Below are 22,069 nucleotides of genomic sequence, written 5' to 3' on the forward strand. Positions count from 1 at the left end.
CCTTGACTAGATATACCTGTTGCTCAGCCTCCCTTTTGGCTTTCTGGTATGGTTCCCTGCTACCCCCACCCTTCCAGGCTTTCTAGGCCTGTTTCTTTGCTCTGATGTCTTTATCTACTGCATTATTCTACCACCACATTACTCTAGGTCTGGAAGGGACTTTGCATCATCTGCAGACTTGGTCTGTGGCACTCAGTAAGCTGTCCCGTCAGAATTTCCAGTTACCTTCTATGTCCAAGGACTGTAGCTCATCCTCCCTCTCACCAAATTTCTTGATAAGGATGTCCCTAAATCTCTGACCATGTGAAGGGTTCTTTAGCTTCCAAATTCTTCTCTTTTGGATTGGTCTGCTTCTTGGCATCCTTCTGGTCTCGAGTTGAAAGTCACTAATGACTAGTCTATGCTGGGGGGGGGGGTGCATTCCTCACCTAGGAGGGTCTCTGTATTTAAGAGCAACCCTACGTCCTGCTGTCTGGTGAAGATGAAATCAATCTGGCTAGTAGAGTCACCTGATTGATAGGTTATCAGGTGGCTGTAGATTAAAAGGTTACATGTATCACAGAACTCCAGTAGCTTAGTTTCCTCATCTTTCTGGGAACCAATACCATGGCCCCCATGTACACCAGTGAAGATACCGGATTTCCGCCCAACATGCCCATTAAAATCACCAGCTGCAAAGATGAGGTCACTGCCATTTGTCCTTGAGGTAGCGTGTAGAAGGGTATCATAAAAATGGTCCTTCTGATATATATATATATATATATATACTAGCAGTATAACCCGACCTTGTCCGGGTGTGACTTATTACGCCATCTACGATAAGTCTTGCTAGGTGAAAATCAACTAAAAAAGAAAGCCTTACAACGAAAAAACCCTTATGATGTAAATATGTTCATAATTCAAATGACGATGAAATTAATAGGGAAAGTCTGAAGGCTGTTTTGCGTAAAATTATTAAGCATACGTAAATTTCATCCATCTAATTGGCTATAGAAATGCTTGTGCAAAACAACTTTTTGCGCTGCCCTGATTATACATAGCAGGGTAATCCCTTTTTGCAAGAGCTAGGACGGCAATTTGTGATGAAGCAGTTGCTGGCGATCTGTTGCTACACAGTTTTGCCAGAATTCTATCAGATTGGGCAGATGTTGATGCACCATTTTGCATTATGTTCAAAGTAGCTTCTGGAATGTGGTGAATTGCTGCAGTCTGTTGCTGTCATTTTAAACCGGTTGCTGTGTTTCCCCAGTAAACTCTCTTCTTTGGAGGCATAATCTATGTATATATTAAACAGAACAACAAAAGTTATAATAGATGGCAGGGTCGGTATTTTTCACATATCTGTAATTTTTCAGATTAACACCCGCACGATTACCCAACCCTAATCCTAACACTAACCCTAAAACCGTAACCGTAACACTAATCCTAACCCTAAACCCTAACCCTGACCCTAAAACCCTAACCCTAACACCCTAGTGGAAATTGTGGTATATTTACAAAACATTGACGAACATGAGTTATATTTTACTGAATGACTATGTACTTGCACGTGTATGCGTTTGAGAGAGCGAGAGAGGAAGAGGTAGAGAGAGGGGGAGAAAGGAATAGAGGTAGTTAAAAGTTTTCTTATGACGGCTTCTCTTCACTGCCTATTACTTCATTAGTAATCTACGGATGCACATAAGCACATAATAGAGAAAAATGAAACAAATATGGACGACTTGCTCCGAAACACCACCGAGTGGGGAACACTTCTCAAAAATAACCTTCAGTTGTTTCCTTCAAAATTCCTACATGCTTGAAATGTACATACATCAAAGTATATTTGTAGAAAATTTCACGAAAAAATATTCATTTTCCTGGAAGTTAAAAGGAATTTAAGTGGAATTTCCAAACATTGTCCCCCACCCCCTCCCAAAACACTTTCACGGAAAATTTTTGTATATTCGGAATCTACATAATAAATAATATATGCATAGAAAATTGCATAAAAAAATATTCATTTTTCTGAAAGTTACGACCTTCCAAAGTCAGGGGGTACAACTCTGTAGTGATGCCACATTGACAAACATGAGTTATATTTTTGTGAATGATTGTGTTTACTTGCACGTGTATGCATTTGAGAGAGTGAGAAAGGAAGAGGGGGAGAGATGAATAGGGAACAAGAGCAATGTATATGTTGTTGTCACAGATCACATATGTGTGGTTGTGTGTGTTTTTACGTAACAATGTTATGAAAAATAGGTAAAGAATACTGAGAGGAAAGTTTAATCTATGACTTTGTATGTATCACTTTCTCTCTCTCTCTCTCTCCCTCTTTTACACTTACTCTCTATATTATATGTTGAGCGCGTGTGTAAGAACGCTGTTCCAGATAGAAGGGAAGAAATATAAAAGTTGCTAGAAACAACAGCCAAATCTCCCTTAAATCACACAAAATAAACGGATTTTAAAAAATCTATTTACTGCACTGGAAAGTTCACATCGAGAAAATTCCATTGATGTAAAAATTTTTACAAAAAATTGGAAAATGTGGATTCTTATACACTTTTAAAAAGGCTTCACACAGACACACAACTTCAGCTTTATATATTAAGATATATATATATATATATATATATATATATATATATATATATATATATACATATATATTTTATTATATGTATTTATTTTCACATAGTAATAAATAACTCGGATAAAATAAATTGGTTAATAGATACCAGGGTAGCAAAGATTACAAAATAACTGTGGTGTAACTCCTGTTTATGAGGTAGAAACTCCTTGATATTTTGGGTATTTGAGTATATATAAATTTAAAGAATGGAGTAAACGCATATTATAACTGCATACTTTTATTCCGACATATGTTTCGAAGAATTACAATTTATGCAATCCATAGGAATCGGCGATGTTAAAAATGTAAACTTCTCCTCAGGGAAAAGTATGGGAACCAGCTTAAACGTAAAACATTATAATCGAATATGAGAACTATAGTTGGAGAAGGTTATAACGTAATTCATTTGAAAAAAACCGTTGGAGATTAGAACGCTACCAGATAGTGCGTTGGACAAGAAGGGAAGAAAAGAAAAAAAAAGGGGGAAAGAAAATTCAGAGTGTAGAATTAGGAGACGATAGGATGATATAAATCCGATAAAAATTGGAGAGGAATGTTATGTAATAAAAAGACATTATAAATGGGGTTAATCTTGTGTTTCTACAAAAATATTGATATGAATGTATATAATTTAAAGTTATTACAGCAGCAAGAAATTCTATAATTAAATTCAATAATAAACTATGGATACGTAAGGACACCCCAGAAGGATTTGATGTCCCTATGGGAAGTTCCGACTCAGCACAAATAGCTGATTTGGTCTGCACATACATTCTTTATGAATTAGAAGACCAATTCTCAATTGTTAAGGGTGGTCTATACAGAGATGACTGTTTGCTCTATTTGAATAATACCACAAACCAAAAAATACAAAAAGTTAAAAATAGACTAGCTAGGTTTTTCAGTAGCATGGGCTTTAGTATAATATTTGAAGACGAAACATCTATAGCCAACTTCCTGGATGTCACTCTAGACCTACACACAAAAACCTTCTTCCCTTATCATAAACCCTCCACTAACCTTAAATACATTAGTAAGTTCAGTAATCATCCAAATTCGGTAACAAGAAATTTAGTTAGGAACATTTCATGTAGACTATCCAATTTATCCACAAACGAAAATACTTTCAATAAGGAAGCTGACTTTTACAACTCAGCCTTATTAAAAGCAGGGTATAGAGAAAAAGTTAGCTATATTTATTCTACTTATGAAACCGATTCCCGTAATAATAATAATAATAATAATAATAATATAGATTTTAATATTAACAGCAACAATAAATACAATTATCATTCTCATCATAAAATTTTTAACAATAATAACCAGCCAAATATTTCTTCACAAAATAGGGGAAGTAACCGTCAGTTTAAACCCTTTTTCAACAATAATAATAATAATAAACTGAAACTATTTAGAAATAATACTAGCAAATATTCTAAACCAGATTCCAATAAAAATGTCTGGATGATACTACCTTTTAGTAAGAATGTAAAATCAAACTTGGTCTCCCAGTTCCAAAATGCTGTTAATAAGAATTTTCCAAAACATTCTCATTACTTCCCAGTCATAAATACGCACAGGGTTAGATTCGGTTTCTCTAACATGAAAAACATCTCACAAATAATATCCACACACAATATGAGGCTTTTACATCCGCAAGAGAGTACCAACAGTAATAACATTAAGCCAGACATTATTAACCTTTACCATAATAGCAATAAAAACACTAATAATAAACCAAGGAACAATAATTATAACATGATTTATAATCGTAATAGTCATAACAACAAAATCATTATTTCTGAAGTTAATAGCAAAAGAATTAGTTTTTTAAGTGATAATGCCAAACTCAAAAACACTATATATCAATGCCAAGTTAGTACTCCGACAGGTGTTTCTTTTTATATTGGATTTTCCTCTTCACCAATTTCCTCAAGAATTTCTAATCATTATTCTTCTTTTAGAGACAGAAACAAACGAAATACCACGAGCCTTAGTAAATTAATTTGGGAACTTAAAGACAATAACATAAAATTTAAACTAGAATGGCTTATTCTTTCTATTTCTAGGCCATATGAAAAGGGTGGCAGATTCTGTTCTTTATGTAATACCGAAATGTTCTTCATATTATTTTCAAAGAATAAACTGGTAAACACGTTCATTGAAAACTCTTACAGATGTAAACATTGGCAGTAACAAGCGTTTAAATAACAATCACTCATTTACAAAACGCTATCAAATTAACTCGTAATATATGAGTTCCTCAAATAGTTCTAGAAAAACATGACATTCACTCCCTCATATGTTAAAAGATATCATAGATTGATCATGATTGACATATTTTATCTAAACATTCTTTATTTGTAAACCTAAATTAGAACACATATAAAATTTTTAAACACAAAATAGCGCATCATTTTTAGTTTAATTCACAGTAAAATTTACCTACAACAATTGCCTAATATACAATGCCCTATTAACCTTACTTTTTCTTTTTCATATTTCATTGTACCTCAATATCATTCATTTACGACTCCTAATTTATTCACCAATTTGTTTAGCAATGATAAGAGTTATTTATGCTCTTGGCTTTTTTAGTGAGAGTTTTCTAAATCTACGATCCTAATTCATCATTTCAACGTTCCTAGAAACATCTTTAGTTTTAAAACAATCATAGTTTAAGTATTTATTCTCGTAACAAGATATATCCCAAACATTTAAATATCTCATTATATGACGCATAATTTACTGATCAACATAATATTATTTTATTTTCAAATTTCGATAAAACTTTTACACTAATAGATATGTTACGGAATTACTGTAGTAAACCTTATTTATAATATTAACTTTGTCTTCTTAAGCAATATTTATTCTTTTAACCCCTATTTCAGCCCAACTTTTCTTACATATATTAATAAAATAATCAATTTATGTAGATTAATAGACCACCCATTAACTTTATTATTTATTTATTTATTAATTAATTTTCAATCATTTAATATCTCATTCACTAATATATGAATTACCTTCAAATAAATATCCCTCCACTTTATTAATAATTACCACTCATCGACAGTATTTATATACGTACTAAGGAGTGTATAATTTTAAGTATGAATCTCTATGTAAATTCGTGTAACAACACATACATAAAAAAATATATATATGTGTGTGCGAATGTATGTGTATGAATGTTCATATATACACGTGTATTTGTGTGTGTATACATTCATATTTTTGTATGAAACTATATGTGTTTGTATAGATTTTTGAATATATATATATATATATATATATATATATAAATATATATATATATATATTTGTTGTTAATATTTATTAAAAAATATATATAAATATTACGAGATGCACTTGCATAGCAAGTGACCTGATCTGAGATCGTGTGCTGGAACGAAAACAATTGCAGCGTGGAAGGTGTTTATAAGCCATTTAAAATAACACACAAAATCCGTTAGATTCACTTCAACATTTAAATTTAATTTATCAAAATATTTTCGTCGCTTTGAGACTGTGACCTGTTCACTGACAAAATTCTGTGCTGCATATATAAATATGTATGTATATATCCTTGGTTGGATGCATGTATGTTTATGTGCACAGATATGTTTATGTATTTTTATATATATACATGTATGTGTGTATGTGTGTGTATATATATATATATGTGTATGTGTGTGTGTGTGTGTGTGTATGTGTATGTATATATATATGTGTGTGTGTTTGCACGTTTATGTATGTATGTGTGTTTATGTATGTATATGTATGTATGTGTATGTGTATATATATGTACATATATATATTTATATATGTATATATGTATGTATGTATATGTATATGTGTGTGTATATGTATATATATATATGTATATATGGGTATGGATGTGTGTATATATGTGTGTATATATATGTGTATATATTTTATATATATATATATGTATGTGTATATATATATGTGTGTGTGTGTGTGCATGTATGTATATATGTGTGTGTATGCGTGGGTTTGTACGTAGGTGTGTATATAGATATGCATATATGTATATATTCGAGTATATGTGTGTCTGTTTGTGTATATATGCGCATACACAAAAGTATAAATGATTATATACATTCATATCAATATTTTTGTAGAAACACAAAATTAACCCCATTTATAATGTCTTTATTACATAACATTCCTCTCCAATTTTTATCAGATTTATATCATCCTATCGTCTCCTAATTCTACACTCTGAATTTTCTTTCCCCCTTTTTTTTTTCTATTTTCTGTTCTTTTCTTCCCTTCTTGTCCAACATACTATCTGGTAGCGTTCTAATCTCCAACGGTTTTTTCAAATGGATTACGTTATAACCTTCTCCAACTATAGTTCTCATATTCGATTATAATGTCTTACGTTTAAGCTGGTTCCCATACTTTTTCCTGAGGAGAAGTTTACATTTTTAACATCGCCGATTCCTATGGATCGCATAAATTGTAATTCTTCGTAACATGTCAGAATAAAAGTATGCAGTTATAATATGCGTTTACTCCATTCTTTAAATTTGTATATACACACACATGCACACACGCACACACACCTCTCACATACACAACACACACGCATGCACGAAAACATACACAATATACAGACACGCACGCGCACACGGACACACACATACAGACACACATAAACACACATGCGCATACACACATACGCACCCGCACCTAACACTCACAACCCCACACACACCACAATCCCACACACACACGCACATCCACACACATACACACACACACGCATACACCCACATACACACTTCTCACCAACACAACACACTCACACAGACACGCATACAATCACACACACATGAGCATAAACAACACACGCACACACAATAGCAAACGCACGCACACACACGTACACAGCAACGCACATATACACAACATACACATACATACAAACACACACGCACGCACAAAAACATACACATACACACACGCGCACGTACAAAATACACACACACACGCACCCAACACCTACAACCCCACACAAACACATACATACTCAAAAACTGCCTGCTGACCCTCCACTAACCATTGTCCATAAGCACCCACTAACTATTCCTGCTACTAATTCCTTCCACTACGTCACACACACACACACACACAAACACACTAACAGATAAACCACCAAACCATGCACACACACACACACACATACATACGCACACACACGTTCTGTTATCACACACATACATACGCACACACACGTTCTGTTATCACACACACACTCGTAGACTCTCGCGCACGCACAGATATTCACCTCCCTTTTTCACTCTCCTGTCTTACAAAGAACTTTTCCCCCACCACCTCCTCTTCCGGTCCTTTCACAATGTAACCTCGTGGGCATCGGTGCCAATTTCCTCTTCCTCCGTTTTTCCATTCTCCGAACTTTCTGTCTTTCCGACGAAGGGATCCACCCGAAACGTCATACTCTCTCTCCCTCCTTTCCCGAGCGTCCAATAACACTATCCGTATCACGTCCTCACTTTGTTGTTTTTTGTTATTGTTTTTTGTGTTTTTTGAAACTATATATATATATATATATATATATATATATATATATATATACACACATATATACCTATATACATCTATATCTATATATATCTATATACATACATATATATACGAAAGGTTTGAAAATGCACTTATTTTAAAGATATTTATTTACTTAACCGGTTTCACTTTTTTAGAAAAAGATTATCAAAAGTCTTTGAGAATAATAGAAAATGTTAAAAAACAGTTTGAGTATTAAAATGCATATATACATTCTTTGATGATAATAAGAGGAATATATTTAAAGTATAAAGCTTTGTATGAGCTTTGTAGTGTTACATACTGATTATCACACATTCTCTGATAATAAGATGAAAATGTTAAAAACAGTGTAAGTATGAAAATACATATATGGAAAAATACATATACATATTCTTTGATAATAATAGAAAATGTTAGAAACAGTTTAAGTATCAAAATACATATATACATTCTTTGATAATAATAATAAGAATATGTTTGAAACAGTTTACAACGTTGTTATAACAAAAAGGATTTGGTAAAATATGTATATATATACCCAGGAAATATATTTAAGAGTTCGCAAAAAGTTGAGGAGGAACTGACCTAGCTTTTTTCTCTTGTGTGTATTGAGGGAATGTTTGCTGTCTTAACAGACAATATGACTGGCTAGCTGGGGTGGGAGGAAGGAAGAGTCAAAAGGGATTTTTTTGATTTTTGGTTGGTCTGTGAGCTAGTCTGTCATGGTTCACTGGTTTTTCGGACTGGTTTTGTGCACATCTCTATGTATGTGTGTTTGTGTCCGTGTGTGTGTACCGTTTTTATTGGTCCCAGAGTTTATTGTGGAATGTGTATATGAGTATGTGTGTGTTTTATCTATGGTAGGATGGTGTGTGTATATGTGTGCACGTTTGTGTAAGTGTGTATGTGTGTGATTGGTATTTGTTAGGGTGTTGTGTGTGCGCATGTGTGTGTATGTGTTTGTTCGTATGTGTGCGTGTGCGCGTTCGTGAGTGCGTGTGTATGTGTGTTTTTTGTGTTGGTGGGGATGTTAGGTGTGTGTACGTGAGAGTGTGCGTATATCTCTTTGTCTGAGTATGTATGTGTTTTTGTAATCGTCCTTGTGGTGTGTGTGTGAGAGAGCAACCGTATGTATGTGTGAGGGTGTGTACGTATGTGTGCGTATCACGACACCAGATGGTACACACCAATCCTGAAAAACCAAAACTAGTGAATCTCTCAAGCCTAAACCTGTCGAACCAACAAATTAAAATTCTTTCAAAAGGACTAAAATTCATTCCAACTCCACAATACCCCAACTTGAGTGAAATACAGGATGATGTCTCCCACTTTTGTAGAAAATTACGCCTCACAGAGGAATTTTTTGACAAAGAAATCAATAACGACGAATCAATGGTTCGTAACAAGAGCAATTATAATCCCATAAAAGGTAAAATCAAAACATTGGACAAATTTTGTGAGTACATTTCGAACTTTCCTTATAATGAACTTCCACAATCTAAACCCAAACCCAACACCAGTAAAAACGAATGGAAAATCATCCATGAGTTACGAAACAATCATGACATCACAATCAAAGAAGCAGATAAGGGTAGCACTGTCGTCATTATGGATACAGAACAATACAAAAACTCTGTATCTCAACTCTTACAAGACACTACATACTATGAAAGAGTAGTCAACTACCAACAAACAAGAACAATGACCAAATTAAACACACTCATTTGCCAACATCGAAACAACTTAACAACAAAGGAATGCGACTACCTAACAAACTTTAATTGCAAAACAAGCAACCTCTATGGACTTCCAAAAATCCACAAGAGCAAAACTATTTCTGAAGCTTGCAAAAAGTCCACTTCCACCTGCATCACTGTACCACATCCCACTGATCTCAAACTAAGACCAATTGTGGCAGGCCCAAACTGTGAAACACACAGATTAAGCAACTTTATCGATATCCTCTTGAAACCAATACTTCACCACATACCAAGTATTGTTAGAAATGACCTGGACCTACTAAATCATCTACCCAAACATACCGATAAAGACATTTTCATTGTTTCCTTTGATGTAATAAATCTTTACACTACGATCCCACATCAATATGGACTGGAAGCCATTAAATTCCGGCTAGAAAAATACCTCAATGAGATCCCAGAAAGAATAAAAAAGAATTCATCATCGAGGGCCTTAAGTTTATCCTTCAAAACAATTTTTTGAATTTTAATGATAACACCTACAGACAGGTATCAGGGACTGCAATGGGGACTAAAGTTGCCCCTACATATGCAAACCTGGTGATGGCCTACTTAGAATTGCAGATCTACGACAAATCCAAAACTAGATATGGCCTGTCTTTCCACCAATACCTGTTGAAGAATTGGAAACGTTACTTGGATGATTGCCTCATCCTATGGTCCCACACACTCGACCAACTCTTTGACTTCATATGAACCATCACACACACATACGGTTGCTTACACACACACACATCACAAGGGTATTTAAAACAACACACTCACTCAGACAGAGAGACACACACACACTCACGTACACACACACACAAAACACTCCCATGCACACACACAGATGCACACATACATACACACACAGACGCACACATACATACGGTTGCTCTCTCTCTCTCACACACACACCACAAGGACGATTAAAACAACACATACATACTCAGAAAAATAGATATACGCACTCTCACGTACACACACCTAACATCCCCACCGACACAAAAAACACACATACACACGCACTCACACGAACAAACACCCTAATAAATATTAATCACACACATACACACTCACACAAACGTGCACACACATACACACACCATCCTACCATAGATATAACACACACATACTCATATACACATGCCACACACGCACCCATACAGACATACACATACATATGAACCATCACACACATACGGTTGCTTACACACACACACCACAAGGATATTTAAAACAACACACCCACTCAGACAGAGAGAGACACACACACACACTCCCACACTCACAAAACACTCCCACGCACACACACAGATGCACACATACATACACACACATACGTACACACCCTCACACATACATACGGTTGCTCTCACACACACACACACCACAAGGACGATTAAAACAACACATACATACTCAGACAAAGAGATATACGCACACTCTCACGTACACACACCTAATATCCCCACCAACACAAAAAAAAACACACAAACACACATACACACGCACTCACGAACGCACACACACGAACAAACACATACACACACATGCGCACACACAACACCCTAACAAATACCAATCACACACATACACACTTACACAAACGTGCACACATATACACACACCATCCTACCATAGATAAAACACACACATACTCATATACACATTCCACAATAAACTCTGGGACCAATAAAAACGGTACACACACACGGACACAAACACACATACATAGAGATGTGCACAAAACCAGTCCGAAAAACCAGTGAACCATGACAGACTAGCTCACAGACCAACCAAAAATAGAAAAATCCCTTTTAACTCTTCCTTCCTCCCACCCCAGCTAGCCAGTCATATTGTCTCTTAAGACAGCAAACGTTCCTTCAATACACACAAGAGAAAAAAGCTAGGTCAGTTCCTCCTCAACTTTTTGCGAACTCTTAAATATATTTCCTGGGTATATATATACATATTTTACCAAATCCTTTTTGTTATAACAACGTTGTAAACTGTTTCAAACATATTCTTATTATTATTATCAAAGAATGTATATATGTATTTTGATACTTAAACTGTTTCTAACATTTTCTATTATCAAAGAATATGTATATGTATTTTTCCATATATGTATTTTCATACTTACACTGTTTTTAACATTTTCATCTTATTATCAGAGAATGTGTGATAATCAGTATGTAACACTACAAAGCTCATACAAAGCTTTATACTTAAAATATATTCCTCTTATTATCATCAAAGAATGTATATATGCATTTTAATACTCAAACTGTTTTTTAACATTTTCTATTATTCTCAAAGACTTTTGATAATCTTTTTCTAAAAAAGTGAAACCGGTTAAGTAAATAAATATCTTTAAAATAAGTGCATTTTCAAACCTTCTTTCATATATATTTCCACTCGTACGGTATTCCACAACTTTACTTTATTACATACATATATATATATACACACACACACACACACACACACATATATATATATATATATATATATATATATATATATATATAAATACATACACACACACATATATATATCATCATCATCATTTAATGTCTCTTTTTCATGCTGGCATGGGTTGGATGGTTTGACTGAGGTCTGGAAAGCTAGAGGCTGCACCAAGCTCCAATTTGGTCTGGCAATATTTCTACAGCTGGATGCCCTTCCTAACACCAACCACTCCAAAAGTGTAGTGGGTGCTTTTTACGTGCCAGCGGCATAGGAGTCAGCCAGGCAGGCCTGGCATCGCCCACATTCGGATAGTGCTTTTTACGTCCCACTGGCACGGGAGCCAGTCAGGGGCAATGGTGTTGGCCATGTTCGGATAGTGCCTTTTACGTGCCACCAGCACTGGAGTCAGTCAGGGGGCATTGGCCATCTATATATATATATATATATATATATATATATATATACACACACACACACACACACATATATATATATAATAACAAAGAGCAGCCTATTTACTTACTTAATTTAACATGAGCATATTTATATCTATATTTGCAGTTGCAGTAACACTTATATTTATAATGCTTACCTTACTTTCACCCCCAGTAAGGGCAACAATTTTAACATGTTTGAATGATGATAGGTTAAAAGCGTGAACAACTGTTTTGACATGTATGTTATCAAACGATTACACAAACCTTCTTTTCAGGTGCTGAATAATATCTCTCCTTCGCAAGTTCCCTCCCACATCTCTTTCCCAGTTTTCAGAGTTGGCACTGTAAATACAGGCACATTGAAATGTAGGTTTAATGAGATTGTAGAGATGCTTGAACAGAGGTATGTTGATGTATGTTGCATCCAAGAGGTAAGGTGGAGAGGCGCTTCAGCCATGTTCCTCATGGGGAAGAGACATGGGTATAAAATCTTCTGGGAAGATAACAGTGATGAAGTAGGTGATGTGGGCATAGATCTTACAGAGAAATGGGTGGATAAGGTCATAGAGGTAGTCAGAGTGTGTGATAGAGTACTTAAGCTTAGGCTAGTCTTGCAGAATAGTACAGGTACAAGTATATTTGCCTATGCCCCACAACCAGGCCTACCAAATGAACTGAAGGACCACTTTTATGATATTCTTCTGCAGGCTACCTCAAAGACGAGTGACAATGATCTCATCTTCTTGGCTGGGGATTTCAATGGGCATGCTGGACGGCAGCCCTGTATGGGGGCCATGGAATTGGTTCCCGAAATGAAAAGGGAACAAGGCTGCTAGAGTACTGTGATGCAAATAACCTTTTGATCTGCAACACCAACTTCAGGAAGCCAGCCACCTGATAACATATCAATCATGTGACTCTACTAGCCAGATCGATTTCATTCTCATCAGAGAGCACTGTTGCTTTTAAATACAAAGACTCGCCCTGGTGAAGAATGTACTCCACCAGCATAGACTAGTCATTAGTGACTTTAGGCTCCAGGTCAGAAGGACACCAAGAAGCAGACCAATCTGGAAAAGAAGGATTTGGAAGCTTGAGTAGCCTTCATATAATTCAGAAATTTAGGGACATACTAATTGAGAAATTTGATGAGAGGGAGGAGGAGCTACAAACTTGTGACATAGAGGACAATTGAGAATTCCTGCGAGACAGCTTGCTGAGTGCCACAGACAAAGTCTGCGGATGGTGCAAAGTCCCTTCCAGACCTAGGGTAACGTGGAGGTGGAACAATACTGTAGACAGGGCCATTAGAGCAAAGAAACAGGCTTGGAAGAGTGGGGGTAACAGGGAACTGTACCAGATAGCTAAAAGGGAAGTTAAGAGACAGGTATATCTAGCCAAGGGAGAAGCAGAAAAGAAGTTTGCCTATGTTCAGCCTCGTGACGATCGAAGAACTGAAGTATTTCAGATTGCAAGACATTGTGTGAGGGAAAATTGTGATGTCACAGGAGAGAAATGTGTCCACATGGATGATGGTACACTTGCTTTTAATGAGTCTACAAAGGAATAGGCTTGGAGATGCCATTATAAAAGACTGCTGAATGTGGGGAATGAATGAGAGGAGGAGAGTCTGCCAAATGTTGACCCAACTGAGGGACCAGCTACCCGAATTGACAGCACCCTGGTAGATAAAGCAATTAAGGAAATGAAGACAGGGAAAGCCCCCAGCCAATCAGGAATCATTGCTGAGATGCTTAAAATATCTGGTGGTGTGGATTATGGTTTAATCACCCGTATTGTAAATCAGGTGGTTCACAAAGGAGTCATACCCAATGACTGGTGTAGCATCACCTTAATCAACTGCTACAAAGGTAAAGGTGATACCTTAGACAGAAATAATTACAGAGGTATTAAATTGTTGGATCAAGTGATGAAATTTACGTAGAGTCATAGCCCAACTAATTAGGCAGAGATTTAGTCTAGATGAGATACATTTTGGTTTTGTGATAAGGCAACTTCAGGAGAAATACCTAGCCAAAGATAAACTTCTGTACTTGGCTTTTGTGGACTTGAAGAAAGCTTTTGACAGGATCCTCCAATCCCTTATCTGGTGATCAATGTGGAAACTAGGGATAGATGAGTGGTTGGTGAGAGCTGTACAAACAGACATTAAATGATGATAATGATGATGATGATGATGATTTAGGTGACATGCAAACTTATTGATTATAGTATGAATGTCATGAGGGAACAAAAAGAAAATGGTATGTCTCTAAATACATAGGCCAGATTGATGATAATCTTTACATTCCCAACTTCCATAAAACATCACCAACTATAGAATGTCTGATATTGATCAGATAGAATGTCTGCTCAATAATTTATTTTAATGCGAATATTTTACTTAAAAAAAAATACAAAAATAAACCATGAACTTACCAAGAATTTTACAAAGAAATCCTCGCACTATTTTTCCAGTTATGTCTATAGTATCATTTGGTGCTAAATTGTGACAGAATTTCATGATCCGACCCATGTAGTGGCTGCAAAGGAACTGGAAGTCTGTGCTGCTTTGGTGACAAGTTCCTCTGTTAAAGAAAATGTAAAGAATAGAGAGGGAAACCTTTTGATAAATATATTATCATCAACTATAACAACAAATTGGAAGAATTTTTAGAACATTGGTTGAAATGCTTTGTTTTGTTTGTTCTAGTTCTTTACATTCTGATTTTAAATTCTGCCAAAGCCAACTTTGCCTTTCGTTCCTGCAGAGATGGTAAAACATAGTCATATACTAGGTTGATATAATTTTCCAAAATGTTGGTTACATTCTGAGTTCAAATTACCAAGTGGACAAATAATAACAATTCAATCTGCTATATCATGCCACCTTGTCTCCTATAAATTTGTGAACATATATTTACCAATTTAAATCATTAAATGCTTGTCACTCTGTCATTAAATATTGCCAAAAACAGTAACTGCCCTTAACACTTTGGGATTATATTTCAGTCACCCAAGCCTCATCGACACGGATAACTCACATCAAAATAGCACTGTCTGAGGACAGAGACCTCAAAAACATCCTCCCATGATGGAAATTTGATCTCCTTCAACAAATGCACAGTCGTTGCACATATAAGATAATATTGCACCTCATCTCTTAAAATATGAGTAACACACACCTAGAACTCTCAGGGACACTACACCTGGCCTCACCATTACTGAGGATCTCCTCTGTTAACATGCATACTTAACATAGCAAAGTTTATTCTTAGGGTCAGAAAATATTTCAACCCCATTCAACTCCTAAATCTCTGTTGAACTAATGTAGAACCCACAATGGAATACTGCTCCATCTAGGACAGTGCAAAAATCCCACCCAGCTGAAGTTATTCACCAACACATTCAAATCTCTGGCTCACAGATGTGCCCCCTCTTCTTACTGCTTTTTCTACAGCTGTTTCTATAGTGGACTCTGCTCTTTGAAGATGGTTGGTGTCAAACCAACTCCATTCCTCACTCATTTGTACCTCCTCACCCACTGTGTTGCCTCACCATCACTAACCACTTCCTTCCCAGAATGTTGGCACTCAGGAATTCCCTCTCTGCCCATGTTTTCCATGCAGCTGTCATCTTGTGACTATTCAAGAAAAATATTAACTGTGTCGATCTCACCTACGAAAAACTTACAATATTGTTAACATAATTCTGTTTTGTTCTGTGCATTCAAGGTTTTTCATTTTCAGGACATTTCTTTTCCACTGAAAGGTTTCTGTATTAAGCATTAGAACTGGCTGAGTAACTTGAGCATAAATATTGTCCTCCAAGGGTAACATCCAACCATCCAACACCACTCCAGCTCTGGTGGTAGAAAGTAAATAGATACAATGGTTTCAACATATAAACAGCCTGGGATTAATTCAGCATCAATTTATTAATGGGCCTGCCCTGATAGCCCCAACCTGATATAGTAATGGCAGAATGAAGAACTTGCACTTCTACATGGGCACTCAAACTACTAGAAACTGTAGCCAAATCTTCCTCAAATCACAATTCCTTAAAAACAAAAGTACCATTGGATAAATATATCCTTAGATATACTATGACTGAAAAAAGATGAGATGGTCATGACTGAAAAGCTGTTGATTATAGATATGAAGACCTAATAAAATGTATATTTATAGCAATGTATTTTTACTTTTCTTGTATGGTGCCTATTTATGTGGACCAGGTTATTGTTATGGCTCAGAGTCCAATGCAGAGTGACAGTATAAGCATGTTATACTTCCTCTACTGTTTAGTCTGTAGATGACATCATATGTATTAACCTGTTAACATAACATGCCAACACTTTGAATTAACTTTATACCTTGTCATTTACAGACCTCCAGGTTTGGAGTTTAGTTCCTGATGAAACTATTAAAAAAACAGTTAAAATTATATTCCCTCTCACACCCTGAAGATATCAATCTGTTTCTTCTCTCTTTTTCCATATTTGTATGAGTCAAACAGATTTTGTTGATAAGTCAATGCCACAACTGGATAAGTTAGTACTTAACCTGTTAAAAACAATAACCAAATCTCCCTCACATCACATTCTGCTATCTTAAAAATAAAATAACACATTGAGTAAAGTAGACAACTATATGAATAACAGACTGGATGGTCATAGCTGGATTGCTTTTGATCATTGATTTGTTCAGTGAGAGCTGACCTTGGGTTTCACAACAGGTAGATGCCTGTATAGCAGGAATGACCACTATTCAATAGAAAAAAGAACAAAATATAAGAAAATCTATACTTTATTGATGTAAGTTATTTATAACAAGTAAATGAATAATTAAATATTGTAAAAGAGAAGGATTTTTAAATATTTACCTAAACCTTTTGTCTTTAGCAAGGACCATAATAGTTGTGGCTCCTCCAAAAGAATGTCCAGCAATACATACATTAGACAGATCCAAATGTTCCTGAAATATTAGTAGTGGTTTTGTTTATATTCTTAGACTGGAATTATATTTCCTTGGTAAACATTAAGTATCAGTTAATAATTACATCTGTTGTATAATTATATTGAATATCAGTTAATAATAATAACTGATGTCTAATTATGTTAGATATCAGATAATAATTATATTTGTACAAGAGTGAACAGCAAAACAAATCTGAACTGTCACTACTGCCACACAACTCACACTACTATCACATTACAAATCTACTGTCAAACCTCACAACAACACTGCCACATAAGCTACACTTGAGTTAATGAAGAAATCTATGTATAAGCTGTCAGTCAATCTACTGAAAATAACAGTTAAAATCACTTAAATTACATTAAAATCATTAAAAACAGGAAGACAAATATTGAATAACACACCCCTAGATATATTGTGTTCTAAAAAAGAGACAGGATGATTATGGCAGATACATCTTTGATCAAAGATCTGAATTAAATTAAAATAACAACCTAGTCAACCTTTGAACTTTCATTTGAGCAGCAGACTCAAATATTCATTCTTCTGGACTCTACCTTTCACAGGAATTGTCTCTCTTCTCTAAAAGCTGAATAAACTCACTTACATAGAACATGTGGTCATGTGTCATGTACTATGTACCTGTTGCCACATGGTGTTACTTAAACAATATATATAGCCATCTATCACATATATGTGAGAGAAGACTCAGCGTAGTTACTTAGATTACTACAAATAGTACATTGATATTAGGAAGGGTATCCAACCATAAAAACCATGCCAAAACAGACGGTGGAGCTTGGTGCAGTCCTCTGGCTTGTCAACTCCTGTCAAACCATCCAATCCATGCCGGCATAGAAGATGGACATTAAATGATGATAATGATGATGATGATGTACCACAGGATAATATAGTTCATTATTGTAGTATGTATGATTCTTGTAGTGGTATGATTCACTGCTACAGCAGGCACCACTGTGTGCCAGTAATAGTATAAGAATCACTGACTTGTTTACTGGTTGTCTACTAACTTATCAAACTGGTCATTCCTCTAGACCCTTGGTTCCCAAACTTTTTCAAAAGTTTTGCCCTACAGAACCCTCTCATTTTTTTGAGACTTTGCAGAACCCTGCCTACCCCAAAATGAAAAATCAGAGATGAACAAAGCAAAATGACCTTGTATAAAATAATTTTTCATGAGATAAAGTTTTACTGATAAAATTTAAAAAATAAGTGAGAGTGGTGAACTTGTTGGGTCTGTAATATGTCCTCAATATTAGGATGAGTTTTTGATAATGTGACCCTCATGTCATGTGCAACATACATTTTATTGCGAGTCTTTGTTTTAATTGCGAGTAAAGTTGCAAAAGCCGTCTCATTCATATGTTATTGCAAATGGAATGATGAATTTGAAGGCCAATTTGACGACATCTGGATAGGATTGCGTCATTTCAATCCAGAATTCACTGCAACACGTTATGGAAGGTGTCTTTTGCACCTCCATCATTCAGAAAGTCGATGAACTGTTCTTGAATGACGTAATCTTCTGACAGAAGGTCAACAACAGACACTGCAAAGGGATTGGTGATGAAATGATAAACTTCTTTGAAGTATTTGTAGGTTGGGGTGGTATCTTTGAATTTCAGTGTGAAGAATTAAGACATGCTGTTTCATGATGTCAAGGATGTCAGCATCAACTTGAAGGACATCTTCATCAAGGAAAGTATTGAGGTTCAGAAATGGTGCTAAATTCTCAAATTCCAATTTAGAATGCCACAAATGGAGCTTCATTTTAAATGCAGTCATTTTTTCATGACAGCGGACAATGGTGATATCCTTTTCTTGTAGTGCTAAGGTGCTAAGTTAACAGAATTAACTGATTCAAAAATGTCGACCAAAAAGGAGAGACATATAAGGAACCGAGTACTGGAGAATTGTCTGTGCAGTTCTTTTTTAGCACCACAAAGAAATTCATGTATCTCCTTTCACAGAACAAAGACTCTTTTCAGTACTCTCCCCTTGGAAAACCACCTCACATGCGAGTACAGTAAAAGCATTTCAAAATTGGAGCCATTCTCCTTGCACAAGTCAGCAAAAAGATGCGAGTTTAGAGGATTGGCTTTGATAAAATTTACCACTTTGACCACATCATTCAAAACATTCTTCAAATGATCGGGCATTGTTTTAACCATCAATGCTTAGTGCATTAGGAGACATCTCCTTCACCATTGCCTGAAAGCCAGAGCAGCAACCAAGCATTGCTGGAGTACTGTTGGTGCACATGCCAACATGCTCCCAGTTTATGCTATGCATGATAAGGAATTGATCCACTTTCTGGAATATATTGTTTGCAGTGGTTCGGGTGTTGAGAGGTTTTTCAAAAAAGGAATTCATTTTCCAGGCACTTGTTACGCATGTAACATACATAAACACAAAATATTATCAGTCATCTCAGCAATTCATCGACTGACATTGTTGTTGGAAAGTGAAACATGTTTAAGCTTCTGTAGTTCAGACATTCCAAGTACGAGTGAAATTATATCTTTGCAGCAGGGAAGAACTAACTACTCTCCAATGTTATGAGGTTTTTTTTGAAGCAGCGATTTTCCTTGAAACCAGCCGTAATGCCCTGCATACACATTTCTGTGTCCTCAAGCCTGGATTTGACCAATCTGTCAGCTTTGCATCTGAAAAATTCCTCATTTTTGTTGACTGCACTGGGATGTTTCATTTCCAAATGCCTCTTTAGCCTGCTGGGCTTCAGTGAAGAAGCTGCCAATACCAGTAGTTTTTCCACTCCACCAGCAGTAAGTACAATGAAATCAAAGCTCAAATATGACTCATCATATCTCCTTTTCTTTGTAAAATACATTCTAGAAATAAATTTCTTTTGGGAGACAGTTAAGTTTTTTTTTTTACTTCTTTTGGGAGACAATTAAGTTTTTTTTATTTCTTTTGGGAGACTATTAAGTTTTTTTTATTTCTTTTGGGAGACAATTAAGTTTTTCTATTTCTTTTGGGAGACAATTAAGTTTTTCTATTTCTTTTGGGAGACGAGGTTTTTATTTCTTTTGGGAGACAAAGAAATAAAAACCTTAATTGTCTCCCAAAAGAAATAACAAACTTAATTGTCTACAAATAAATATAATAAAAATATGTAACTGTTGTGCTGTAAATGCACAGAATTTTGTACTATTTCACTCTGTTGAGAAAACTGTGTTACTTTTATCAGTATAAATATATATATAATATATGATATATATATATATATTGATTACTACGTTAGCATAGAGACCGTAAACAAAAAAAACGGTCACATCTCAAAAAAATCCCCAAATAAAATTATGATTTACAAATTTAGTGATTACTATTAAATGAAGTAGTAAGCAAGAACACTAAATAATATCACAATATATATTTTTTTAAAAAACAGACAATACATATAAAGCTAGTTATATTATAAAAGAAAAATATTATGCCTTGACAAACTGGCGATAAATACTATTTTCATATTGATGGTCAAGGGGAGGTAAATCTAGCTCTTTCATAATTATGAGTATATATATAGATTTTAAATTGACTCAGTTTATTTTTAAAAAACCAAAGCAAAATATTAAATTGATTATGACTTATCAAAAAACATTTTTATATATAAAAAAACCAATTTCAAGAGCAACATAAATGATAATTATACCAAATACATGAATTTAAGATATCCTCAATAGGTAATCATATGAATTCAAACTAAATTACACATTATAACATAGCAAAATAGTTTTTGGGATTGTTTATAGAGGAATCTAAACTACTTAGTCTATGCTATTAAACCTATGACAATATTGTAAGCACTAAGATTATTTTTTTTTTTTAATTTCAACTTGTTTTTTTGCATGTTTTCATAGGTCAACTATGAATGTTGTATATGAATGTTATCTATTTTTATTGTCTGCCTGCTACTAATAAGGCCCTGAGGAGATGCAGTATCCCATATTTTATAATATGCATGAATCAATCTGGATATTGCATCGAAATGTTCATAGGTCATTATCATTATTATAATAAAGTATTTTCAATGGATCAGTTTTGAGCTCTCATTTAAATCGACATACATATACATATATATATATATATATATATATATATATATATATATATATATATATATATATATATTAATTCGGTCTGTTTTCCTCGCATACTGTTTTTCTCTGTTATATTGGT

The 22,069-nt window shown here is 34.9% G+C and overlaps 1 protein-coding gene across 2 annotated transcripts in view; it reads right to left on the reverse strand.

Moving 5' to 3' along the window:
• Positions 1 to 935: 935 nt before the first annotated feature.
• Positions 936 to 22,069, reverse strand: part of LOC106883019 (platelet-activating factor acetylhydrolase) — a 57,804-nt gene continuing 36,670 nt past the window's right edge. Inside the window, exons 7-10 of one of the 2 annotated variants that reach the window (XM_089351060.1) lie at positions 17,754 to 17,845; positions 16,566 to 16,736; positions 15,312 to 15,460; positions 936 to 1,275 (exon numbers count right to left, since the gene is read on the reverse strand). In XM_089351060.1, the coding sequence (XP_089207186.1) occupies positions 1,133 to 1,275; positions 15,312 to 15,460; positions 16,566 to 16,736; positions 17,754 to 17,845 (555 nt within the window). In that variant the 3' untranslated portion in view covers positions 936 to 1,132. Of the gene's footprint in view, positions 1,276 to 13,084; positions 13,215 to 15,311; positions 15,461 to 16,565; positions 16,737 to 17,753; positions 17,846 to 22,069 lie in introns of those variants that run through there. The other variant, XM_089351061.1, reaches the window with a different exon arrangement.

Source organism: Octopus bimaculoides, chromosome 4, assembly GCF_046866305.1.
Source record: "Octopus bimaculoides isolate indiv1 chromosome 4, ASM4686630v1, whole genome shotgun sequence".
Classification (NCBI taxonomy): Eukaryota; Metazoa; Mollusca; class Cephalopoda; order Octopoda; family Octopodidae; genus Octopus; species Octopus bimaculoides.